Source organism: Leucopleurus acutus, assembly GCF_964270905.1.
Source record: "Leucopleurus acutus genome assembly, chromosome: 13".
Lineage (NCBI taxonomy): Eukaryota > Metazoa > Chordata > Mammalia > Artiodactyla > Delphinidae > Leucopleurus > Leucopleurus acutus.
The window spans coordinates 78,804,424-78,826,814 of NC_139155.1; the positions used below are offsets into that span (position 1 = coordinate 78,804,424).

The 22,391-nt window shown below is 46.4% G+C and overlaps 1 protein-coding gene across 1 annotated transcript in view; it reads right to left on the minus strand.

Annotated features, from left to right (window-relative positions):
* KSR2 (kinase suppressor of ras 2) overlaps positions 1-22,391 on the minus strand; it is a gene marked incomplete at both ends in the record, with an annotated part of 399,400 nt that overhangs the window by 91,423 nt on the left and 285,586 nt on the right. The window contains 2 exons of the mRNA XM_082852603.1: positions 10,859-10,942; positions 13,899-13,968. Coding sequence (XP_082708729.1) covers positions 10,859-10,942; positions 13,899-13,968 — 154 coding nt within the window. The remainder of the gene's footprint in view (positions 1-10,858; positions 10,943-13,898; positions 13,969-22,391) is intronic.

Sequence of the window (22,391 nt, forward strand, 5' to 3'; positions counted from 1 at the left end):
AACAGATATTGGAGAGGTGGAGGGAGAGAGGAGGAGAGAAAGAAAAAGGAAGGCAAGCCCAGCAGCAGGGAAAGCCCATCAAATGTCCCTCGTGTGGGGCCCTTAATAGTCTCCATCAATTTTTTAAAATGATTTCTATTTCTTATAAATTGTATCCCTTGCAGAGTGTGAAGTGCAAACACGTCCCCTTCAGCATTCCCTTCCTTCTGCCCTCCTTCCTCCCTGACGGGGAGGTGGGGGACAGGGGTCTGACCACAGGCAAACTGGACTTCCATGGATCTTGCCCGGGAACCATGGGGACAAACAGCCCCTTTTATGAGCAGCTCTGCCATTTTCTTAATGGATTCGTCCTGGCCCCCCAGCAGCCCCATAGAGCAGACGCAAGCCCGGAGACCGGTGTGAGGCTGGAATCAAGAAGGGTGGCCTTCCCGGAGGAGGGGCCCCCAAGACTCTTGCTGTTGAACACAGTCACGTTCATTTCAAATGGTTCATGGGGGATTCTAACCAGTTTATGAAAAGTTTGCTCCAAGCAGCCCAAATCCCTGGTCCTTTCTCTCATCTCACACCAGCTCATGTTGCAACCCACCTGAGAAGGCACCGCCTTTCCTTCCGGAGTGCAAATGGGATGTTTTAAAAACCTGGCCCCCGATATCCAATTGAGGAAACGTTAAGCAAACACCAATTTGGGGCCAGGCGCTCTTACATAACCCTGTACAACTCTGAAGAACAATCCCGTGAGCAATGGATAATGCTGCACCCGTGCCCGTTTTAAAGTCAAAAAGACTGAGGCTCAGGAAGCAGCCCAATCATACAGATAGTAAATGGCAGAGTCAGGATAACCATTCATTCACGCACGCAAAAAACATCATCACCTTCCTCCTCATGTCAGGTGCTGTGAGAGGCACTGGGGGTGTATAATAAAATAAGACAAGAATTCTTTCTTTAACAATCTTTCTTAGAATCATCTAGAAAGGAGTTTACTACCTAGATGCGTATATAAAGCCATCTCTTGTCCTTTCAAACATGAACATCTTTCCACTCGTCCCATCACCTCGAAGTTGCCTCCTAATAGGAACATACATATTGATAATTACCTTAAATGTAAATGGATTAAATGCTCCAACCAAAAGACATAGACTGGCTGAATGGATACAAAAACAAGACCCATATACACGCTGTCTACAAGAGACCCACTTCAGACCTAGGGACACATACAGACTGAAAGTGAGGAGATGGAAAAACATATTCTATGCAAATGGAAATCGAAAAACAGCTGGAGTAGCAATTCTCATATCAGACAAAATAGACTTTAAAATAAAGACTATTAGAAGAGACAAAGAAGGACACTACATAATGATCAAGGGATAAATCCAAGAAGAAGATATAACAATTGTAAATATTTATGCACCCAACATAGGAGCACATCAATACATAAGGCAAATACTAACAGCCATAAAAGGGGAAATCGACAGAAACACATTCATAATAGGGGACTTTTAACACCTCACTTTCACCAATGGACAGATCATCCAAAATGAAAATAAATACAGAAACACAAGCTTTAAATGACACATTAAACAAGATGGACTTAATTAATATTTATAGGACATTCCATCCAAAAACAACAGAATACACTTTCTTCTCAAGTGGTCATGGAATGTTCCCCAGGATAGATCATATCTTGGGTCACAAATCAAGCGTTGGTAAATTTAAGAAAATTGAAATCGTATCAAGTATCTTTTCCAACCACAATGCTATGAGACTAGATATCAATTACAGGAAAAAATCTGTAAAAAATACAAACACATGGAGCCTAAACAATACACTACTTAATAACCAAGAGATCACTGAGGAAATCAAAGAGGAAATCAAAAAATACCTAGAAACAAATGACAATGAAAACATGATGACCCAAAACCTATGGATGCAGCAAAAGCAGTTCTAAGAGGGAAGTTTATAGCAATACAATCCTACCTTAAGAAATAAGAAACATCTCAAATAAACAATCTAACCTTACACCTAAAGCAATTAGAGAAAGAAGAACAAAAAAAACCCAAAGTTAGCAGAAGGAAAGAAATCATAAAGATCAGATCAGAAATAAATGAAAAAGAAATGAAGGAAACAATAGCAAAGAGCAATAGAACTAAAAGCTGGTTCTTTGAGAAGATAAACAAAATTGATAAACGATTAGCCAGACTCATCAAGAAAAAAAGGGAGAAGACTCAGATCAATAGAATTAGAAATGATAAAGGAGAAGTAACAACTGACACTGAAGAAATACAAAGGGTCATGAGAGATTACTACAAGCAACTGTATGCCAATAAAATGGACAACCTGGAAGAAGTGGACAAATTCTTAGAAATGCACAACCTTCCGAGACTGAACCAGGAAGAAATAGAAAGTATAAACAGACCAATCACAAGCACTGAAATTGAAACTGTGATTAAAAATCTTCCAACAAACAAAAGCCCAGGAACGGATGGCTTCAGAGGTGAATTCTATCAAACATTTAGAGAGCTAACACCTAGCCTTCTCAAACTCTTCCAAAATATAGCAGAGGGAGGAACACTCCCAAATTCATTCTACGAGGCCACCATCACCCTGATACCAAAACCAGACAAAGATGTCACAAAGAAAGAAAACTACAGGCCAATATCACTGATGAACATAGATGCAAAAATCCTCAACAAAATACTAGCAAACAGAATCCAACAGCACATGAAAAGGATCATACACCATGATCAAGTGGGGTTTATTCCAGGAATGCAAGGATTCTTCAATATATGCAAATCAATCAATGTGATACACCACATTAACAAATTGAAAAATAAAAATCATATAAAAAAATTGCCTCCTAGAAATGATCCCATTTGGATTGGAACCAGGTTTCCAGAGTCTTGGGTTCGGAAGAACCACTTTCCCTCCAGAGGCTCCTTTTGAGATGTATTCCACCAGCTAGTATTTCCTGAGTACTTGCTATGTGTCAGGCATGGTGCTCGTCCTGGATGTATAAACAGTGAACAAAGCAGACACAGCCCTACCCTCAAATAGTTTAAAGTCTGGTCGGAGAGACACGCAGGTAAATAGACAAACACAATGTAGTATATTATATGGAATGATCGTGAAGGGCGGGGTATGGTACTTGGAACTGAGGGGAGTCAGGGCGGGCTTCCTGGAGAAAGTGATAACTGAGCTGAGCCTGGGGAGCTAGCAGAGTTGTGCAAGGAAGATCTAGGCTAAAGCACTAGGGTGCAAAGAATCCTCAGTGGGTGGGCACGTCTCCTGCTGATGGCTCAGAGAAGCTGGAGCTCCAGGCATAAGGAGGGAAGTGGTGAGGAGGGAGGAAGGAGAGGTAAACAAGGATAGTGCAGGGTCTCCTCAGGAGACTGGATTTTATCCTGAGAGCCAGGGGGAAGTAAGGAAGGGTTTTAAACAGGGAGGTGAGGGCTGGATAAGCATCTTGGAAAGACCCCCCTCTGGCAGCAGATACAATCACAGGGCAGCAGGTTCCCCTCTCAGGTTATCCTTCCCGCTCCCTGCCTCTGTGCGCCTTTTCCCACAACACTGAATTAAGTGCTCCTTAAGCCTTCCTGCAAAATCACTAAACAAAATCATTACCCCATTCGCAGTGGGCTTGTCTGAATGAGTGCCCCAACCGAGCAGTTTTGACGCCCCTGGGGTCTCTCAGTTGAGCCTGTGCTTCTAGAAATGTCTCCATATGCCCTCAGTGAAGAATCTCAAAAAACACCTCTTCCCTCACTGCCGACAGCTCAGTGGGGTTGAGCTCTTTGGCCTACAACTGGGTTAGAAAGAAAAAGGCAACAGCAGAAATGAGCAAGGGAGATGGGGAGTATTAACATAGAAATAAGACTGAACGCTCCAGCAACATAATGAAAGATAATCAGGAAAACCCCGGCACAGGTCTCTCCACAAGAGGATACTATAAGGAAGCTGTAGATGTATTACCTGTTGGTGATGCCTTCCCCGACCCCCTCAGCTTCCCCGAGAGAGGAGAGCATGACCACAGGGTCCGCTGGGTTCCCAGCACCTGGGGGTGTTCATTACAGAGACCCATTTGTCATCTTTCAATTCAAGAAGGGATGATGGTAGAGGGTAGCAGGCGGGGGAGGAAAAGACTGACAGCTCTGATCCAGGGTCAGGTTGAGACCAGATGCCCATCTTCTGTTCTGCTTGTCTGGTTCAAGGAGAAGCAGAGTTGGGGCTGGCAACTGTGTGGTTGGTCCTTTGCCCATGCAAAGTGGTTAAGGCTCTGGGACCTTGAATCAGAGGGATCAGTGGGTTTGAGGAGTGGATCCACCCGCTGTGAGACTCTGGGCCAACTCTTTACTCCTGAAGGCCTCTGTTTTCTCATCTGTAAAATGGGGATAGTAATAGACCCTACTTTCCCTGGTTGCTGTAAGAATTAAATGAGCTTGTGCATGTAAAGTACTTAGCACAATGTCTGGCCCTCAGTAAGCCCTCAATACATGGGATCAGCATCATCATCCTCATATCCAATCCCCACCTCAGCCTCAAGAGAATTATAATCCTCCCTCACGTACCACTGTAACTGGACCCAACTATAATAGGTAAAAACGTATATAAGGGACCATTAATTCCCATGACGATTACTGCAAAAACTGAAGTGTTTCTATTAATGGAAAAATAAGTCTGGGCTTCAAGCTGGTGATCTCTGAGATGCATGCTCATAATTGTATCCTGCCAATATCCTGCCCGTTGCACAAATTCCTGAAGCCTCCAGGAACTTCGCGGCAGCTGCAACACCAGCTCGTCATTTCCCCCGCTTTTCAAGAGCTGGGAAAATTAGGGCACCCAGTGGCTCAAACCAACCATGGCTTACTTCATGCTTTTATCTCCTTGTCACCTGTGGCTGAAGTCATTTTGCAAACACAGGAAAATTTCAGATAAAACATTGTATTTTGATGTAAGGACACGGGCTAGAAGGACACACAGGGCAAGAAGGGAACCAAAGAGTATGTGAAATCCAAGTGAATGTCAATAGTGCCAAGGTTGAGAAACCCTGATATAAACCCTTTAACATGTCTCCCAAGAAGTTGGCTGGTTCTGAAAATCCCCAAAGAAAAATGGAGAACAAGAACTACAGAAAAGTAGGAAATGGGCTAACTTTTCCAGAACTTTGACCTTGCTTAAACCCATAGGGGTGATTTGGTGAGTCTGTTTCTTTTCATACTTTGTATTAATAGAGAATCCACTTCTGCAATGAAATAAGTGCTGAACAACTTAAAGATTCTGATTTGAAGGAATCCCCAAATCACTAAGGTGACTGGGGCACTCACATGTCTTATCACATCAAATGCACTTACTAGCCTCATTTTACATCAGAGAGGTTTAGAAACTCTCCCAGAGTCACACAGCTAGGACGTGGCAGAGCCAGGACCTGCTCTCTCTAGCTCCAGCGTCTGGATCTTGCTGTTGCTTTACTGTCCTAAGTTGAGCTCCCTAGAAGCAGATCCTGAGGCGGGTGATTTATGGAGGCAGTTCTCCAGGCTGTTCCTCAGCAGGATAGGAAATGGGGGAGAAGCTAAGCAAGGATGTGGCTGCAGGTGACTACAGTCTCAGCCTGATCCCACAGGGGACCCTGGAGTGTGAACTGTACCATAGAGTCTGTCTGCCTTGAGGCGAGGAAGCTGGCCTTTTGCACACTTGCACCAGTTAGGCCCTGGCTCTGAGCCACGCGGGGGAGGAGCTGCAATCCCCCAATGCAAGCCTCCAGAGAAGGTCTCAGGTGTCAGCGTCAGCGTCCCCAAGTGAGGTCACTGGCACTGTGAGCAGGACATCGAGACACACGTGGGTGAGCCAGGGCTGCGCTCAGCAGCCACTGATTTTATCACCTTGTCTTCAAAACACTCCTGTGAGTGCTCTGCGGTCCTAGAGGAAAATGAGTCTTAAACATCTGCAAGGTATTCTGATACCCAAACCCTTCCCGTCTCAGGCCCTGAGAGCAGGTGACTCAGAGAACATCAGACTCCTGGCTTCTGCCCTCCACTCCACCACCCAGAGGAAAGGCCATCCTGACACCATATTCTCCTCCCCGCACCAGGCCTCATCCTGGCTGGCAAGCTGGCCCAGCGTGACGAGAGCTCCAGAGCCCAAGCCTGCTTCCACCGGACTGCGGCTGGATGCGTGGTGAGCGGTGCCCCCCTGCAGCCTGGAGCCTCAACAAGCATCAGCAGGAGGCCCAGCAGTAAGGCCAGTGCCGCGGCTGCACAGCACAGCCAGTCTCCTCTCGACCCCGGGCCCCGCCTGCAAAACATGCTCAAACTCTTCTCAGCCCTGATCCAAGCCTTTGCCCGTGCTATTTCCTCAGCCCAGAACACTCATGCGTATGTGCAAATAGGAATTATCTGAGAGTTTGGTTAAAATGCAGATTTCTAAGCCCTATCCGTAGAGTCTGGGCTACTTCTCCATTGGTGGTTTTGGATGTCCCCTCCCTTCTACTCTCCAGCCTGTGCAGGGAAAAAAACAAAACAAAACAAAAAACCACCTTGGTTCAAACTCTTATCTTCTAGAACACAAGCCACCCAAATCACCACTGCTGCCAGTTTTCCTGCCAGCGATGCAGATAGAGGTGGAGAGGTTTCCAAGGAGACAGACCTCGGCTTTGCAGAAAGGTCCTTCTGTAGAAGGACTCTGAGAAGGGGGAAGGATGCAGATAAGGCATGACTGAACCAGGGAAACGCATCAGCATCTTACTGCAAAAGCAAACTTCAGCCAGCTGAATCCACCGCTATCAGACAGTAGTAGATTGTGCTGACAGCCGACCACTTAGAACTGAGCTCCATTCCGTGCTCATGAACCTATTAGATGAAAATGCCTCATTTTAGATAACTGCAAATTGCTTTCTGAGCATAATTTCCTATTAGTTCATTAATCTCTCTATTCAGAATGCCGACAAGACAGCTGATGATAATTCTGGAGGAAGTGGGCATTGAACCAAAGCAGGAGGCAAAGGGTTAGATATTTGGAAGTATCCTGGCTTCCGGGGTGGAGGGGTACCCCAAAATTAATTCATAACGCTAATTATAGTGTTAGCTTTCATTTATTAAGCTCTTATAATGGGTCAGGTACCAGGCTAAGCATTTTCCCTTATTTATCTCAGTTTTTTTTTTTAAACAATCTAGTAAGGTAGATATTATTTTCTTCTTTCTATAGAGGAAGAAATTGAGCCTCAGAAGTGATTACACAGTTAGTGGCAGAGTCAGGATTCAAATATAGGTGTGTGTGTCTGACCTACAGCCTGGATTCCTAATCATACCTTAGCATTTTGACTCAGCACATAAATATTTACTGGATGAATTTACTGGAGAAACCAGGATGAACAAGACTCACGTCTATAGAGTGAGGCCAAGGGATGTTAACAGCAGAAGAGACTGAAAAATAATCAGCAAAGATGGACCAACCTTCAAAAAAAAGAAATGTCAGGTTGGAAAATAAAATTGGATTTTGTCAAACTCCTGCTTTCATAGAGAGCGGTGGTTCTCAAATTGTGGTCCCAAGACCAGAAGCAACAGCATCACCTGGGAACTTGTTAGAGATGCAAATTCTGGGGACCCACCTCAGACCCGCTGAATTGGAGACTCCAGGGCATAGGTCCAGGAATCTATGTTTTAATAAACCTTCCAGAGGATTTTGATACACACTCGAGTTTTGAGACCCATAATCTAGAAAAATAAAATCAGCTCCACAAGGGAATTTGGAGCTTACGAGAGTAGTGCTTCTCAAACCTGATGTGCACAGGAATCACCAGGACAATCTTAAAATGCAGATTTGGGTGCGGCAGGTCTGGGATGGGGCCTCAGCTCCCAGCTGATGCTGATGCTGCAGGACCAGGGTCCACACTTGGAGTAGCAATGGGTCTAAGCCAGGGCGTTTCTGGCCATAACACAACCATAATTGCTCTAGGTTTAAAAAAAGGGGGGGGGGGCGGGCGAGAAAGAACCATTGCCTTTGGGATAGGTTCAGACCCAAGCCTCTGGAAATGCTTTAGGAAAACAGGAAATCACCCACATCACATACCACTTTTTCCCCAAAGTTCCCGCTCAGGTATAAGACCTTCTCTGAGCACTTTAATGAAAATTGCAGCCCCTTCCCTGACTCTTCCTATCTCCCTTCTCTTCTTTGCTCTTCTCCTCAGCACTTGAGCGTCATCTGAACAGATGACCTATTTTACTAACTTACTTTGTTTACTGTCTGGCCTTCCCCATCTCCATCTCTCACCAGCATGTAAGCTCTATGAGGGCAGGGATTTTGTCTGTTTCAGTCACTGTTATTTCCTCTGTGCCTAGAACAGTGCCCGGTGCATAGTACGTGCTCAATAAACATTAGTCAAGTAAATGAACACACATTTCTGCCCATTTTTTCTAAGAAGCTCCCTCCCCACTCTCGGCGCTGCCCTCTGGAATTTCACCTGTTGCTGCTCTCATGCATGTACTTCAGTTTCACCAAAATTCATTTCTCTATAGGTGTGTCTTCCCCTAAACTCCTTGACAATGGGGTCCGTGTGTTACCCTTTTCTGTCCTTCATCCAACCCTTCCACTCAAAATTCTGCCAACCTTTGAAAACACATATAAACAGCCATCCATCCTCACTATAATTAATGCAAAAGACACAGAATTTCATTCATGGAAGAGTAAGGTCAAACTTCAGCTGGTGATATCAGTAATGCATGCTCCTAATTACATACTAGAGGGAGCGCTAAACTCCACTGCCATCATGCAAGTACAACGTCAAAGTTCCTGAAGCAACCCAGAACTCTGCAGCTGTTACAGACTCTGTTTTCACCTTTCGTGCAGTTTTTCTAAGGGCTGAGGCAAATTAGAAAGATCAGTTGTTCCTTCCAACCACGGCTTGGTTTGAATCCTGCCTCTTAGAGTTCCAGGAGCTATACCTGCACAAGGTGGAGTGAGGAGGACTTTTGATAAAACATTGTCATCTTGGGCAAGGACATTTCACCCGTTCCTTCCAATCGCCCTGTGGCAAGGGGTGCTAATATCACGCCCACTTTGCAGGTAAGGAAACTGAGCCCTGGGATGACAGTCCCCTGCTCAAGGTCACACAGGGAGCCTGGCAATGCAGGTGGGACTCCAGCTCAGCTCTGGCTGCCTTAAAGCCTCTGCTTCTGGGACCCACCTCTCTCCCCCAGGTCCCCGTCCCTCCCCCAACCCTTGGCAGGGTCTGAGCCTCTGCTCATTACTTCTAGAACAGAGACAGCATGCGTGGACGCTATCTCATACTTCTGCCTCTAGCGCTGAAAATTAAAATGGCTCAGGGAGTATTCAGCCTTGCCGACTCCTGGCTGCATCCCTGTCACCTAATTACCTGACTTCAAAGCCTCACTCGGCAGGTGTGAAGATGTGAAAGCTGCCGTTTCCCCTGGGAACACGGAGCGACTACACACAGATAAGACAGGCCCCAGAGCAGCTAGTGTACTTGGGAAATCAGACAGAACTTCGAGTTGGACCCGGGGGCTTGGTTTAGTGTGTCTCAAAGTCAGAAAGACCAGGGGCCGCCGTCCTGAGTACTCACCTGAGAGCCGGGTCTATAAAGGACCAGGGTGGGGATGTGGGCCTCCAGACACTAACGCTTGGTAGTTACCGCCCCCATCTCCTTCCCTTGTGCCACGGAGCTTAAGGCTCCTTTAGGGGCTGGAACTCATTCATCCTCCCCACAACTCCAGGAGGGAAGGGCACTCAGCCTCACCTTCTGACTGAGACATCCAGGCTGGGGGAAGAGTAAGAACTCCTTCATGGGGCAGGGATGTGGGGAGGCCTGAAGGAACCCAAATGAGTTCCCAGCCTGGACTGGACAAGGAAGAGGAAGTCTAGAGGAGAGAGAAGGGTTCCTACTTTTCAACTTAGTGGCTCCTGTAAGGCGATCAGAGGCACACTCATTTGTAACCCTGAATGTTATTGACTATTTTACAGTAATTGGACCAAAGCAGGTATTTAATACAAGTTTACAGAAGGAAAGAGGAAGGCCAGACAGAAAGGCATTTGTGACCTTTGACAGAGGACAAAACCCTAAGCCTGGCACTGGGCTATGTCCTTTGGTGCTGATTTATTCAATGCTCACTGTCACATTGGGCAGGTGTGATGATTATTCCTTTCATGCAGATGAAAATGCAGAAATGTGGGGCAACTTGCCCAATGTCATTGAGCTAGACAGCCACTTCTTAGCTGTGTGACCTCAGGTTTATCCTTGCTGGGAGTCAGCTTTCACATCTGTAAAATGGGAAGACTCAGAACCACCCCCCCCACCCCGAGAGGCACCACAAGAAGAAAAAATAAAGGGCAAAAGGCCTTTGCAAACTCTAACTCAGGGATCAGCAAACCGTGGCTGAGTGGCCAAAGCCAGCCACGGCATATTTTTGTACAAAAGCCTTTACTGGAATAAATAAATTTGTCACACTTATTTGTTTATATATTGTCTATGGCTGCTCTTGAGCAACACAGCAGAGCTGAGTGGTTGTAACAGGGACCCACTGGCCCACAAAGCCTAAAATATTTACTATCTGGTCGACTAGAGAAAAAGTTTGCCAACCTCCGATTTCAGATGCTATGAAAATGCAAGTTCCCACTGTGCCTCTGCAGACAGCACTATGCGTTTCCAGCATCGCCCTCAGCTCTGGTTCTTATTCATAAGCTCTCTCCTTGACCCTTTACCCATGTGTAGAGGTTGATTTAAGACCTATTTCTGAAAAAACAGAGAAGCAGCTCTCCTGAGAGCCAAGAAACCAAAATCCCATAAGCTATTTCAGAGCCCAGGATGGCCGACATCAGGCACCATGAAAAGGTGCTTCCAGGAACAGCCACTTACTTGCAGTTTTTACACTTGAGGCCAAAAAGCATCCCCTTCCCACAGACTGTGCATGTCTGAGACATCCAGTACTTCGTGGAAAACCTGTGGGAAAGAGACAGAAAGTGTTCAAGGCCAAGGTGATGGTGACTGACGGATCTCTAGAAGGATGACCACTGACAGGATAAGAACATGGGCCCTGGATTCCAGCCCCTCTTCTTCAGAGATAGGTGACTTAATCGAGTTGCTTAAACTTCAGTCTCTTTATCTGTAAAGTGGGAATAATAACAGTATTGACCTCATAGGTTGTTCAGAGGATTAAACAAGGTCATGCACAGTGCAAGGGCTTTACATAGTGCCTTGTAAACAGAAAGTGCTCACTGAATTGGGCTGTGACTGTATTGTTACCCAAACATTCAGTCATTCAGTCGTTCAACAAACATTGCCTGCCTGGAGGTCTACTATGTGCCAAGTTCAGATTGGAGACAGATGGATAGGGCTAGAACTGTCCTCAGAGAAACACAAAGCAAGGTGGGGCCCCCCGGCGGTCTATTCCCCATCACTGCTAGTTACATCGCCTGGGAAGCTTCAAGAAGGGGTGATCTCCCCAAAAGTGGAGACTGCAAACGTTAGTAGCAGAGAAGAGGGCCCTAAAGGGAAAGCCATTTTGGACATCAGCCCACCTTGCTCCCCAGCCACCACCACTTGCTGCAAACATAAGGCAGTGCAGAGGTTCCGATATACAGCTAGGAACCAGTGGGAACAGAGATGCATTTGATTAACTTCTGGGGCCCCCTGCTGCCGCCAGGGTGCTTTCCTCTTCATGAGATACCAGGCAGCAGCAGGGCTGGCCCCAAGAAAAGTATTGAAGGTTGCCAGGTCAGAGTTAATTTTCATTTTCAATTTTTGTCACTTTCCGCAGGAGTTGTAGCTAATCTCCACTGCCTCACAGTGTCAAAATGAAAATCAGAAGCGATTATGTAACTTGGTGCTTAAGAATTCTGAGGGCCAGCCTGCATCCCTCTGCTGTACCATCTTGCCTGATTTAGGTCAGTCACTCTTCCAACAGAATGACCTGCAGCCCAAAGCCTCCATAACTAAGCAAATAGCAATATTCTGAAGAGACACTCTTGTGGCCAGGAAAACTCCCTTTCCAGTTTTGGACTGGGGGTTGGTTAAGTCCCTTTCTGCCCCTTTAGCAGGATGAGCAAGTGTGGCAGGATCTACTTTGCAGGATTTGTCAGCTCTGGGGAATGGCAAACGGACTCGTGTTTCATCCACCAGCCAGCAGCATGGGACTCAAGAGTATGAGTGGCAGGTGGGAGTTCCTTCTCCTTTCCAGCCCTCTCCCATCCCTGGGATCAGCAATCCCTCTTCCAAGCTGTGGCTGAGGTGACTCTGAGGACAGCGGATGGTATGGGATTTTAATTTCATTTTTTCACCAAGGCTGGGATGAGTCTAGGTCTTTCCATCCTGGCATGGAGCCCAGAGAGAAACACAGGGTGAGACTGGAGAGTAACAAGGCATCCCAAGTGCCAGCTCCTCTAAGAAGATGTTCCTGATGCCCAAGATCATCAGATCATTTTCCTCCTCTTGGCACCAGCATTTGAATCTGAGGTACCACCAGGTCTAACATTAGGGTGCTAGAGTCTAGTGTCATGGCTGAGCCATGGGTGTGGCCAATTGGGTGGAGCCAATCCAGGGGTGTGGCCAATCCAGGGGTGGAGCTGAGCTAGGGGTGTGGCCAATCCAGAGGTGAAGCTGAGCCAGGGAGCAGCCTGTAAGCAAACAAAACAAGGCCCTTCTTTTTGATGCCTTTCCCTCTGCATCTCACCGCCTGACCACTGACGTGTCTATCGTGTATTTCTCACGACTTCCTCCACCGTTTTCTCATTTGAGTCTTAACAACTACCCTGTCAACATATTTCTTTCAAAAACTGTTGACGAGATGCCATTCCGGGAGAATGTGCTCATTCCTGCCTCACCCCGGGTTACGGTGACGTGTCTGCCCCTGGAATTGCCTCCCCCGCTTATAGCCCTGATCCCCACCACCACCGCACTGTCATGGTCTGTTAACTGTCTATCCCTCCACTAGACCTCAAGTTTCCCAAGGTTGAAAGCCTTACGTCGTGTTCAGTGCTGCTGCCCCGGTACAGATATTCTCTATAAATACTAGTGGAAAGAAACCATGAATGAGTGAACTCTCTGCTGGTCACAGAGGCCTTGTGCAAAGAAAGCTCTCAGCAGAGGTGTCAAAAGAACACAAAATGCTGGGGTTAATCAGCTTGCAGATTCATCACTTAATCATTCAGGGACTCAGTTTCCCTATCTGTCAAATGGACATGACCACACTTGTGCTACTTACGCCGCTGAGTTTGTGAACAGATTGTGAGGATAATGAGATAAAATGTGGAAAGTTAACTTCATGTAAGGGATGACTTAGTAGATAGAAATCTTCCTCCTGAAAAGGGCAGGTGTACTCCTGGAGAGGTTGTCCCGGGCACCCAACAGGGCTGGAGCCCTGGACTAACCTATGCTTCAGCAGAAAGTGAGCATCTCTGACTTCAGCCTGCAATCTTGTCTTCTGGGTGGGGAGCCCCAAAATTAGGACAAGCATTTGTCTTAATATTGATACCATTTACTGAGTGGTTATTATGTGCCAGGCCCTTTGCTTAGCACTTTAATATATTATCTCATTTAATCCTCATGACCACCCTATGAGTAGTCAGAAATATCTGATGAGAAAATTGAGTCTCAGAGAGGTTAAGTAACTTCCTCAGGGTTGCAAAGCGTTACTAGCTGGGATTGGAATACAGGTCAGTCTGACTCCAAAGCCCTGGCTTTTAACCAGTAGGTGTTAAGTTTACGAGCCAGGTGAATAAGAAGCAGACATCTCAGTCCCTTGCCACACTGAGGTTCAGCCTGGCAGAGGAGAGAAGAGCATGGTGATATCGGAGCTGGGGCAAAACAGCCTGCCAGCCTTTCCCCATGCTGGGGCCAGAGGCCCCAGCCCTCCCTGTGCTGGGAGGTGGGCCCCGGTGCAGCCAGGAATCCAGCCTACCTGTGCTTGATGGAGTTGCCGAGGTCTCTGCGAGGGATCTGTGGGGACCAGCGTGGCACTGACAGTGTGTCTGCAGGGAGAGAAGAGAGGAGGAGAAGGTCCTGTTACACAGAGAATCGGAAGTGGGGGGGGGGGCTCCCACCAAGCCCCAGAAGGAAGAGGGAGGCTCGCTGGCCTCAGGAAGGAGACTGGCCACCATCACTTGCTAAACCAAAGCCAAATGGAAAACTAGTTTAGCTTGTGTTACCTTAACTCACGCAAGGTCCCCCGGGTGGGGCAGTGCCTGGAAAAAAACCAGCTGGGGGAAGAATAAAACTGAGCATGGCTCCCATCTACCAAGTGCTTACTGTGTGCCAGGCACGTGCCATGTGACTCACATGCCTGAGCTCTTTACATCCTCAAAACAAGCAACCTTCCAGGTGAGGAAGCTGAGGCTTGGAGAGAGGAAGTCGTGTGCTCAAGATCATACACCTTGTAGATCACACAGAAGCTGTGAATCCAGGCTTAAGGGACCTAGAACACGTGCCTGTGTATGCAAGGTTCTAACTTAGCAGATTCCAAATGCCAGTTGTACAAGTATCACTCTCCTAATTTTTGTCATGCCCCTGTACAACCCATAAAATTATCTACTTAATATTTTAGGTTGACTTATTTGTTTGTTTAAACACATTTATTCTCAAAGCAACTCTATATGGAAAACCAATATCACTTTCTGTATAAGTAACTATTTAAAATATGTCTAACTATGTACCACCTAAACTCATGCTGGAATAAGTGGATGGATTGATGAATGGATGATTGAGTGGGTAGGTAGATGGGTAGGTAGGTGGGTGGATGGGTGGGTGGACGGATGGATGGATGAATGTCTGGATAGGTGCATGGATGGACAGATGAGTCAGTAGATAGACAGATGGGGAGGGGGGTGGATGGATTGGTAGGTGGGTAGATGGATGGATGGATGAATGGTTGGATAGGTGGGCAGATGGACAGATGAGTTGCAAGGTGGACAGATGGGTAGGCGGATGGATGGATTGGTAGGTGGGTGGATGGATGGATGGATGGATGGACAGCTAGATGAATGGATAAATTGATGGATTAATGGGAATGAGGAAGAAACAATAAATCACAGAGACTTCAGGCTGGGTGCCTATGCCCATCTGGTCTTTTCTTTCATGCCTCAGGCTACATCCCAGCGACCCACACTATCACTCCACCACTGACTGAGTTCCAGGACTTCTTCCACAGCCTCTGGGCACCAGCCCCCACCTTCACTCCACTGCCTGGTTGCCCGCATCACCCTCCTCGCAGACCTCACAGGCCCCAGAGAGGTGTGAAACAACAGCAGAAATGGACCGGTGCGGCCTGTGAAACCTCCACCAGCTAGGGGAGAGGAGAAGGAAGTGGCTGACCCACACGCCAGCTCTCATTTCTCAGGCCAGATGGATGGAGCCAGATCCCTGTCCTCAGAGCTGCAAATGCACGCCCCATTTTTCACAGCAGTTGTTATGGAGTGGCACGCTCACTGGGGAGCTGGGCATGTCTGCACCGATCAGGGAGCATTTAACCCTAACCCATTCACTCCTCTCTTCTGTCTAATGACACTGTCAACAGCCATCTGAAAGCTGTTTCCAGAAACCCCAATTCTGCCCTTGTAAAGCTGGGACCATTTCTGGAAGAGCTAATGATTTCCCAAGCCCCAAAGGCCAGAGAAAGAGGGAGACAGCATGATATATCACTCAGAATCAGAGCCAGTGGAATTTCCTCTAGTTTAACTAAAAACTAAATGTCATCAAGTCCAAGCCCATTTTATTACTTGTTTTGGCTTCTGAGAGAAGCAAAAAAGACAAGAAAGAAAGACAATTTTAAAGGAGAGAGAGAGAGAACAGGAGATTGAAGTCAGATTTGTAAGGAAGGATGCTGCTACCTGCTAAGTCCTTAAGATGCTTTCTCCAGTGCCAGGGATGGGTAGAGGTGGAATGGCTATGCTGGAGAGGAAGGGTTAGCTCAGATACACAGCCTCCTCATGGGGAATCTGCAAAGTGAGGAGTGCCAAAGGGGTTTCATCTCATGGGATGTTAGTAGTGGCTGTCTAGGAAAGTGTGTTGAGAAGGATTCTGAGGCTCAAGAGGAAAGAGCATTGAGACTGATTAGTAACATCTGCCATGGGTGAAGAATAAGGCAGTACCAACAAGTCTCCATATTTTTGCCACTCCTACAAGGACAGGGACCACATCTTCATCTTTGCATCACTGCCTCATAGCACAGCAAGCACCTGGGACAAAGTAAGTACGTAACACGTTTGCTGAATCTGAGATTCTTATCATAGAAACAGTGAATTTACTGAGCACTCAATATGTGGTAGGCGTAATTCTGTGCAGTTTATACGCAGAAGCTTTGCCTCTATGCAGTCGGTGTTCTCATTATTCCCACTGCACAAAGGTAGACACAGAAGCTCAAAGAGGTGCAGTGACTAGCTAAAGGTCACACAGCCGAGCACTGGTAGATCCTCAAGGAGTAACTCTGCAGTTGTTCCCGAGCCTTCCAAAAGCCCCTATATCAGCATCTTCAATCAGGGGCACTTTTGCTCGGGGGAACATTTGGCATTGTTTGGAGATACTGCCAAATAATTGGGGCGGTGATGTGGGGATGCTACTGGCATCTAATGTGTAGAGACCAGGGATGCTACTCAACATTCCACAATACACAAGACACATCCCCACGCCAAAGAACTAACTAGACCCGGGCTTCCCTGGTGGCGCAGTGGTTGGGAGTCCGCCTGCCGATGCAGGGGACACGGGTTCGTGCCCCAGTCTGGGAAGATCCCACATGCCGCAGAGCGGCTGGGCCCGTGAGCCATGGCCGCTGAGCCTGTGCGTCCGGAGCCTGTGCTCCGCAATGGGAGAGGCCACAGCAGTGAGAGGCCCCCACACCGCAAAAAAAAAAAAAAAAAAGAACTAACTAGACCCAAATGGCAATAGTGCCAAGGCTGAGAAACCCTGATCAAGATGTTTTTCACTTCTCTAGCCATCTCCCCACCCCCTCCCTCTCCCCACAATCTTGAGATGGTACTTCTGAAGCTCAACTCAGTAGAGAACAAATCCTCTTTTATTATAAGCACATCTCACTGTTAGATTCATATCCTAGTTGTTCTCATTCTCAATTACAGCACCCTCTTGAAAAAGTAGATGTAATTAAGTTTGGTAGTTTGGTTTCATTTCCCAATATCTGGTTGAAGGAGCAAATTCCGTCAGTTACATTCATCGGCTGCGACAACATTAGTCTCCAGCAATAATAACCTCCACACGGCTTCGTCCCTGGGTGTGCAGATCTGAACTCTGAGATCTTCTCTTTACTTTCTTCGTTTGGATTTCCTTAAACTTGCCAATGCAAGCCTTAAAGCAAAGGAAAACTGTTTAAAGGGAAAATCTGTGAAAATTCAGGCCTTATCACAACAGAGAAGGCAAACAGCACTTATAGCAATTAAACTGATATGGAAACTTCTGTTTAACAATCAAAGTGCCTATTAAGATGTCTCCATCGCTGAACAAAAGCTTCTTTTTACTCTAATTTTCTGATAACAAGACACGCAGACACGGAGTCAGAATTATGACTATCCCTGGTGCCTTTGGTTCCAGGGATAGAATAATAGACATTTCTTCCCAGATAGTTTCATTTGCGGTGCATGGCAAGGGAGAGGGCTGGAGAGAAGGGGTGCTTTTCTTCCCTCCTTTAGGTCCCACTGTTGATGCCCTCTCAAAAGTGCCTCTGTATAACAGGAGGGGAGAAACCAGGAGGCTTGGTCTTTGACAGCTTGGTAGCCAGATAATCAAACAGAAGCCACGATAGAAGAAACCGATATTAATAAAGCATCGTGGTAGGCTGAGCCATGATGAAATGAAAGACTCAGGCTCTGACCTGGTGAGTTTGAACTCAGGCTAACAGAGTCAGGCATGGGGAAAACTCTTGAAAACATGTAACACAGAGACATCACGTAAAAATGGGTGATGATAAAGCAAAGGAAAAGGAGGGAAAAGAAGAGGAAGAAAGAAATAAGAATAATGGTATGAATTTTAAAAATGAGAAATAAGAAAAATAATAAATATGCTTTGTGTTGAGTGTTACCAGGTGCCCAGCACTATTGCCAAATAAGCCCTTTACATATATTATCTCATTTAATCCATACACTGCATGTGTGTGCACATGTGATGTATCAACTGCTACATCGGTGCCACATCACCAACAAGGAAATCGAGAAGTTATACCATTTGCACAAGGTCACACAGCAAGTAAAGGCCAGGACTGGGCTTTTTAAATTCAGGTCACATAGCTGGGGCTCAATAAACGACAGCCAATTTCCTCCCCATTTCACAGATGGGAAGACTGAGGCTTAGAAGCAGTAAGCAACTGTCTATAGCTAAAAAGGGACTGAGTGGTGATCTGAACCTCAGAGAGGAACAAACTGGATGCTTCTAGTCCAGACTGCTCTCCGGATACACGGAGTTCAACCCATCCTGTATTGTCTGTGCCTCCCACCTCTGTCTGGGGAAAGCAAAGGAAACGATGAGAACCAGCCCTTTTAAACTCAGAAAAGGGCCTCAGAGGCTCAGAAAGCAATGTCACAGTATGTTGTTTATTCCTACTATCATTCATAGAGTTACTCAGTAAACATTTTGTTGAATATGCCTACCCGCCACCCCCAAAGATGTCCATCCTAATCCCTGGGCCCCATAAAATATATGACTTAACAGGCAAAAAGAGATTTTGCAGATGTGATTGAGTTAAGGATCTTGAAACGAGAGATTAGTCCGAATTAGCCAGGTAGGGCTGATGTAGTCGTAAGTGAAAGAGGGAGGCAGGAGGGTCAGAGTCAGAGAAGGAGATGTGATGTTCGCTGGCTCTGAGGATGGAAAGGGGCCAAGTGCCAAGGGATGCAGCAGCCTCTGGAAGCTAGAAAAGGCAAGAGAACAGAGTTTCCCCTGGAGCCTCCAGAAGGAAACAGCCCTGCAGACACCTGAACTTTAGCCCTGAGACTGTTTTTGGACTCCTGACCTCCAGAACTGTAAGATAATACATGTATTTTCTGGTAAGCCATTGAGTTTTGGTAATTTGTTACAGCAGCCGTAGGAAGCTGAGACGGCACTACTGTGTGCCAGGTACGGAACTGGGGGTGGGTATACGGCAAACAAGATAGTCAAGTTTTCTGAGCTTAGACATATGGGGGAGACATAACATGACACATTCCATGAAGGAAATAAAACAGGACTTTGGGGTTTGTATTAAGGCAACGGGAACCATCTAGTGCATTAGAACAGAGGCAGGAGGCTGTGCAGGGTCTTACGCATTGAAGCGCTCCCTTTGGCAGCTGAGGGGAGAGCAGCCTGCCAGGCTATGACAGAAAGAGGACGGCCCCACCCCCACCCCCTCCTCTAACTCCCCACCTCCGCTGGGGTCCAAAACATCAGCCCTGACCCTTACAAGGCCATCCAGCTCCCAGGCCAGGTCTTTCTCACTTGAGCTGTCATGTCATGATCCCACCTGCAGCCCCCAATAAAAAACCCATATCCCAGAGTACTCAGTCCACTGGCTGGTACAGGAGCAATGCACAGTCTGACTTCTTGTACGTATCCCAAGGGGGGATTAGCCTCTTGGAGCTGTTTCTTCCTTTAATCCAAACAATCCTACAAGGTTGTATCCCTAGTTTAGAGATAAGGAAAATGAGGATAATTAATTGTTCTGAGTCCTATTGCTAGTATTTGGTGGACTTGAGAGTTGACCCCAGCTTCCTATAAAACTAAAGCCTTGCTTTTCACCCCCGCACCCTACGGCCTTCCTATGCTATGTCTCCCTCTGAGACAAGCGTAAAAATTATTGTTCCAATCACGCAGTCCTTGAGTTGGAAAGGACCACAAGAAACCGTCTATCGCAGTCTCTGAGTCTCTAAACTCTATTGGCTAGAAGAGGAGCTATCCCATCCTTAAATGTTTCCATGGAGATAAAGACCTCTGAGCACATAGTACTATTAATAATAACAGCTAACATTTACTGAGTACTTACTATTTGGCAGGACTCAGATTAAATGCTTTAGATGTATTATTTCATCTAATCTCCTAACTCCATTTTGGGCGGGAGAGTTGGGGTTTGAGTTAGGACAGTCCACCCCCAGAGCTCATCCTCAGAAATGCCGCAAATGAAATGGAAGGTCCAGCTACCCTTCAACTTCTAGCCCAGGGACAGGAGAGACTGAGAACTTAACAGTGGTGCTGCCTTCAAATAAAGCAGCAAATTCTTTAGGCTCCAAGGTCCTGAAATTAATAAAACTTAGAGCATATTCAACTTTTCTTCTGTGGCCACAGGCCAATCACCAGCTAAAATCCCACTGATTCATCCAAGGTGGCAACCAGTCCTTGACTAAAGCTGTTCACAGTATTATTCACATAGCGGGGAACAACTCTATTTGCTTTAATATCCAATTCAAATACATCAGATCTAAAAGTCTTTTAATCATGTGCTATCTCTAAAGGTTACAGCACCATGGTGCTTCGGGGCCAAATTGAGTTTCTTTGTATAGATGGACATAATTTTCTCCCTGAGACAACTACAACCCACTTCTCAAGATGCAAATTTCATCACCTGCGGGCTTGTGATCACTGTGAAGGTGTCTAGGGAACAACTCAGCACTGGTGAGTAGTAGATAAGAGTGAACCTGGGTCGCAGGTCTTGGGGGAAGAAATAGGCAGAAGAGATGCTGGGGGTGAGCAAAGGCTGTGCTGCTCACTCTTGGTGGAAGAGGCCCTTCAGAGGAGATGCTTAGGGATTCCCCATGGCACTGAGGCAAAGCAAAGGGCAATGGTGAAGTTACCTGCCTAGAAATAGGAAGACTGCAGGAATGGAGGTATCGGGGTCAAACCAATCGGCATGTATGTGGGGTTCAAACCAGCTACAAGGCCTTGAGCACAGGCCTATTTTAAAGACAGAGCAGCAGACTTCATTTCTGAATTGGAAGGTTATCAAATTGCTCCATGGAGTGTGGGACTTTGAAGTGAGTAGACCTGTGTTCAAGCATCAGCTCAGCCACTTATTAGCTATGAGATCTTGGGCATTTTCACCTCTGTGAGTCTCAGTTTTTGTCTCCTTTAAAAAAGGGACCATAATATCTCCCTCACAGAATTGTTAGCAGGATGAAGTGGGGTAATATAATTGGAACAGGGCTTAGCTGAGTGCCTGACATATTATTGTTATTCTTGCTTTTGTCATTGTCATCATCACTCTACCTCTAGGATTAACACACCAGTTAGAACCTGACAAAGCTCTCCATGGACTATGACTTAGAACAGAGGTTGGCAAACTATGACCCTCAGGCCAAATCTGGCCCGTCACCTGCTTTCGTAAATAAAGTCTGATTGGCACACAGACACACCCACTTATTTACACACTGTCTGTGACTGCTTCTGCACTATAATAGCAGAGTTTGAGTAACTGACAGAAACATGTGGTCCACAAAGCCAGGTCTAATTATTACCTGGCCCTTTATAGAAAAAGTGTGTCAACTCCTGATTAAGAGCTGTGTAACTCATTTCCTTGGTTGATTAGTGGAGAAATTTTTCCCTTTTTCTTTTTTTTCCAGTTTTATTGAGGTGTAACTGACAAATAAAATTGTAAGATATTTAAAGTATACAATGTGATGGTCTGATATATGTATATATTATGAAAGGCTTTTTTCTTTGAAGCCAGAAGACTTGGGTTATAGACCCACTTTGGCCACTTACATGGTGGGAATTCTTGGACAAATGGCAGCTTCCAAGCCAAAGTGTGCATGACCACGTGGTGTCACCCCTCTGCTCGCCTAATCCTAGGTGTGTTGTTTCAATGTCCATTTTACAGAAGAGAAGAGCCAGGCAGAGTAGAACCATCAAGCGGTCCAGCCAAGGTTCTAACCTATCCCAGTCTCACCCCAAGTCTGTTTTCTTTCTAGCTCTCACCGTCTCCTGGTAGAATAATCTGTGATGAGGCAATGTCTCTGATTACATGCCACTGCTGAAATCCATGTCAGCTCATGAAGACAGAGGGAAAGGAAAATTAACTCTCTCCTCTCACTGCTTCTGCCTGGGCTAATTAATACGATTATCCAGTTGTCACTTTATCAAAGCAGAGAGAAGACCTGGAGGACATGTAAGTTACCATAGGGGAGGTGGTGGTGCTGGTCATGGTCAAGGAGAACAGATGAAGTGCTCTCCTGGGAGTGGCTCCAGGTACAAGCCTACCTCGGTAGGACAGGTGAGCAGTGAGAGCACTGAGCAAATGGGAGCACAGAGAGGCTGACATGTGAGGCAAGAGGCAGAAAAGTGCAGAGGATGCGAGGGGAAGACCTCACAGTGAGTCAGAATCAAAGTTCTCTTTCATCACCTGTTCCTCCTGGCCCAAGGCTCGGTTAAAATTTTTTTAAATGGTGAAACCAAACTGGAATTACCTTCAGGATCTAGTGGGAAAACTAGG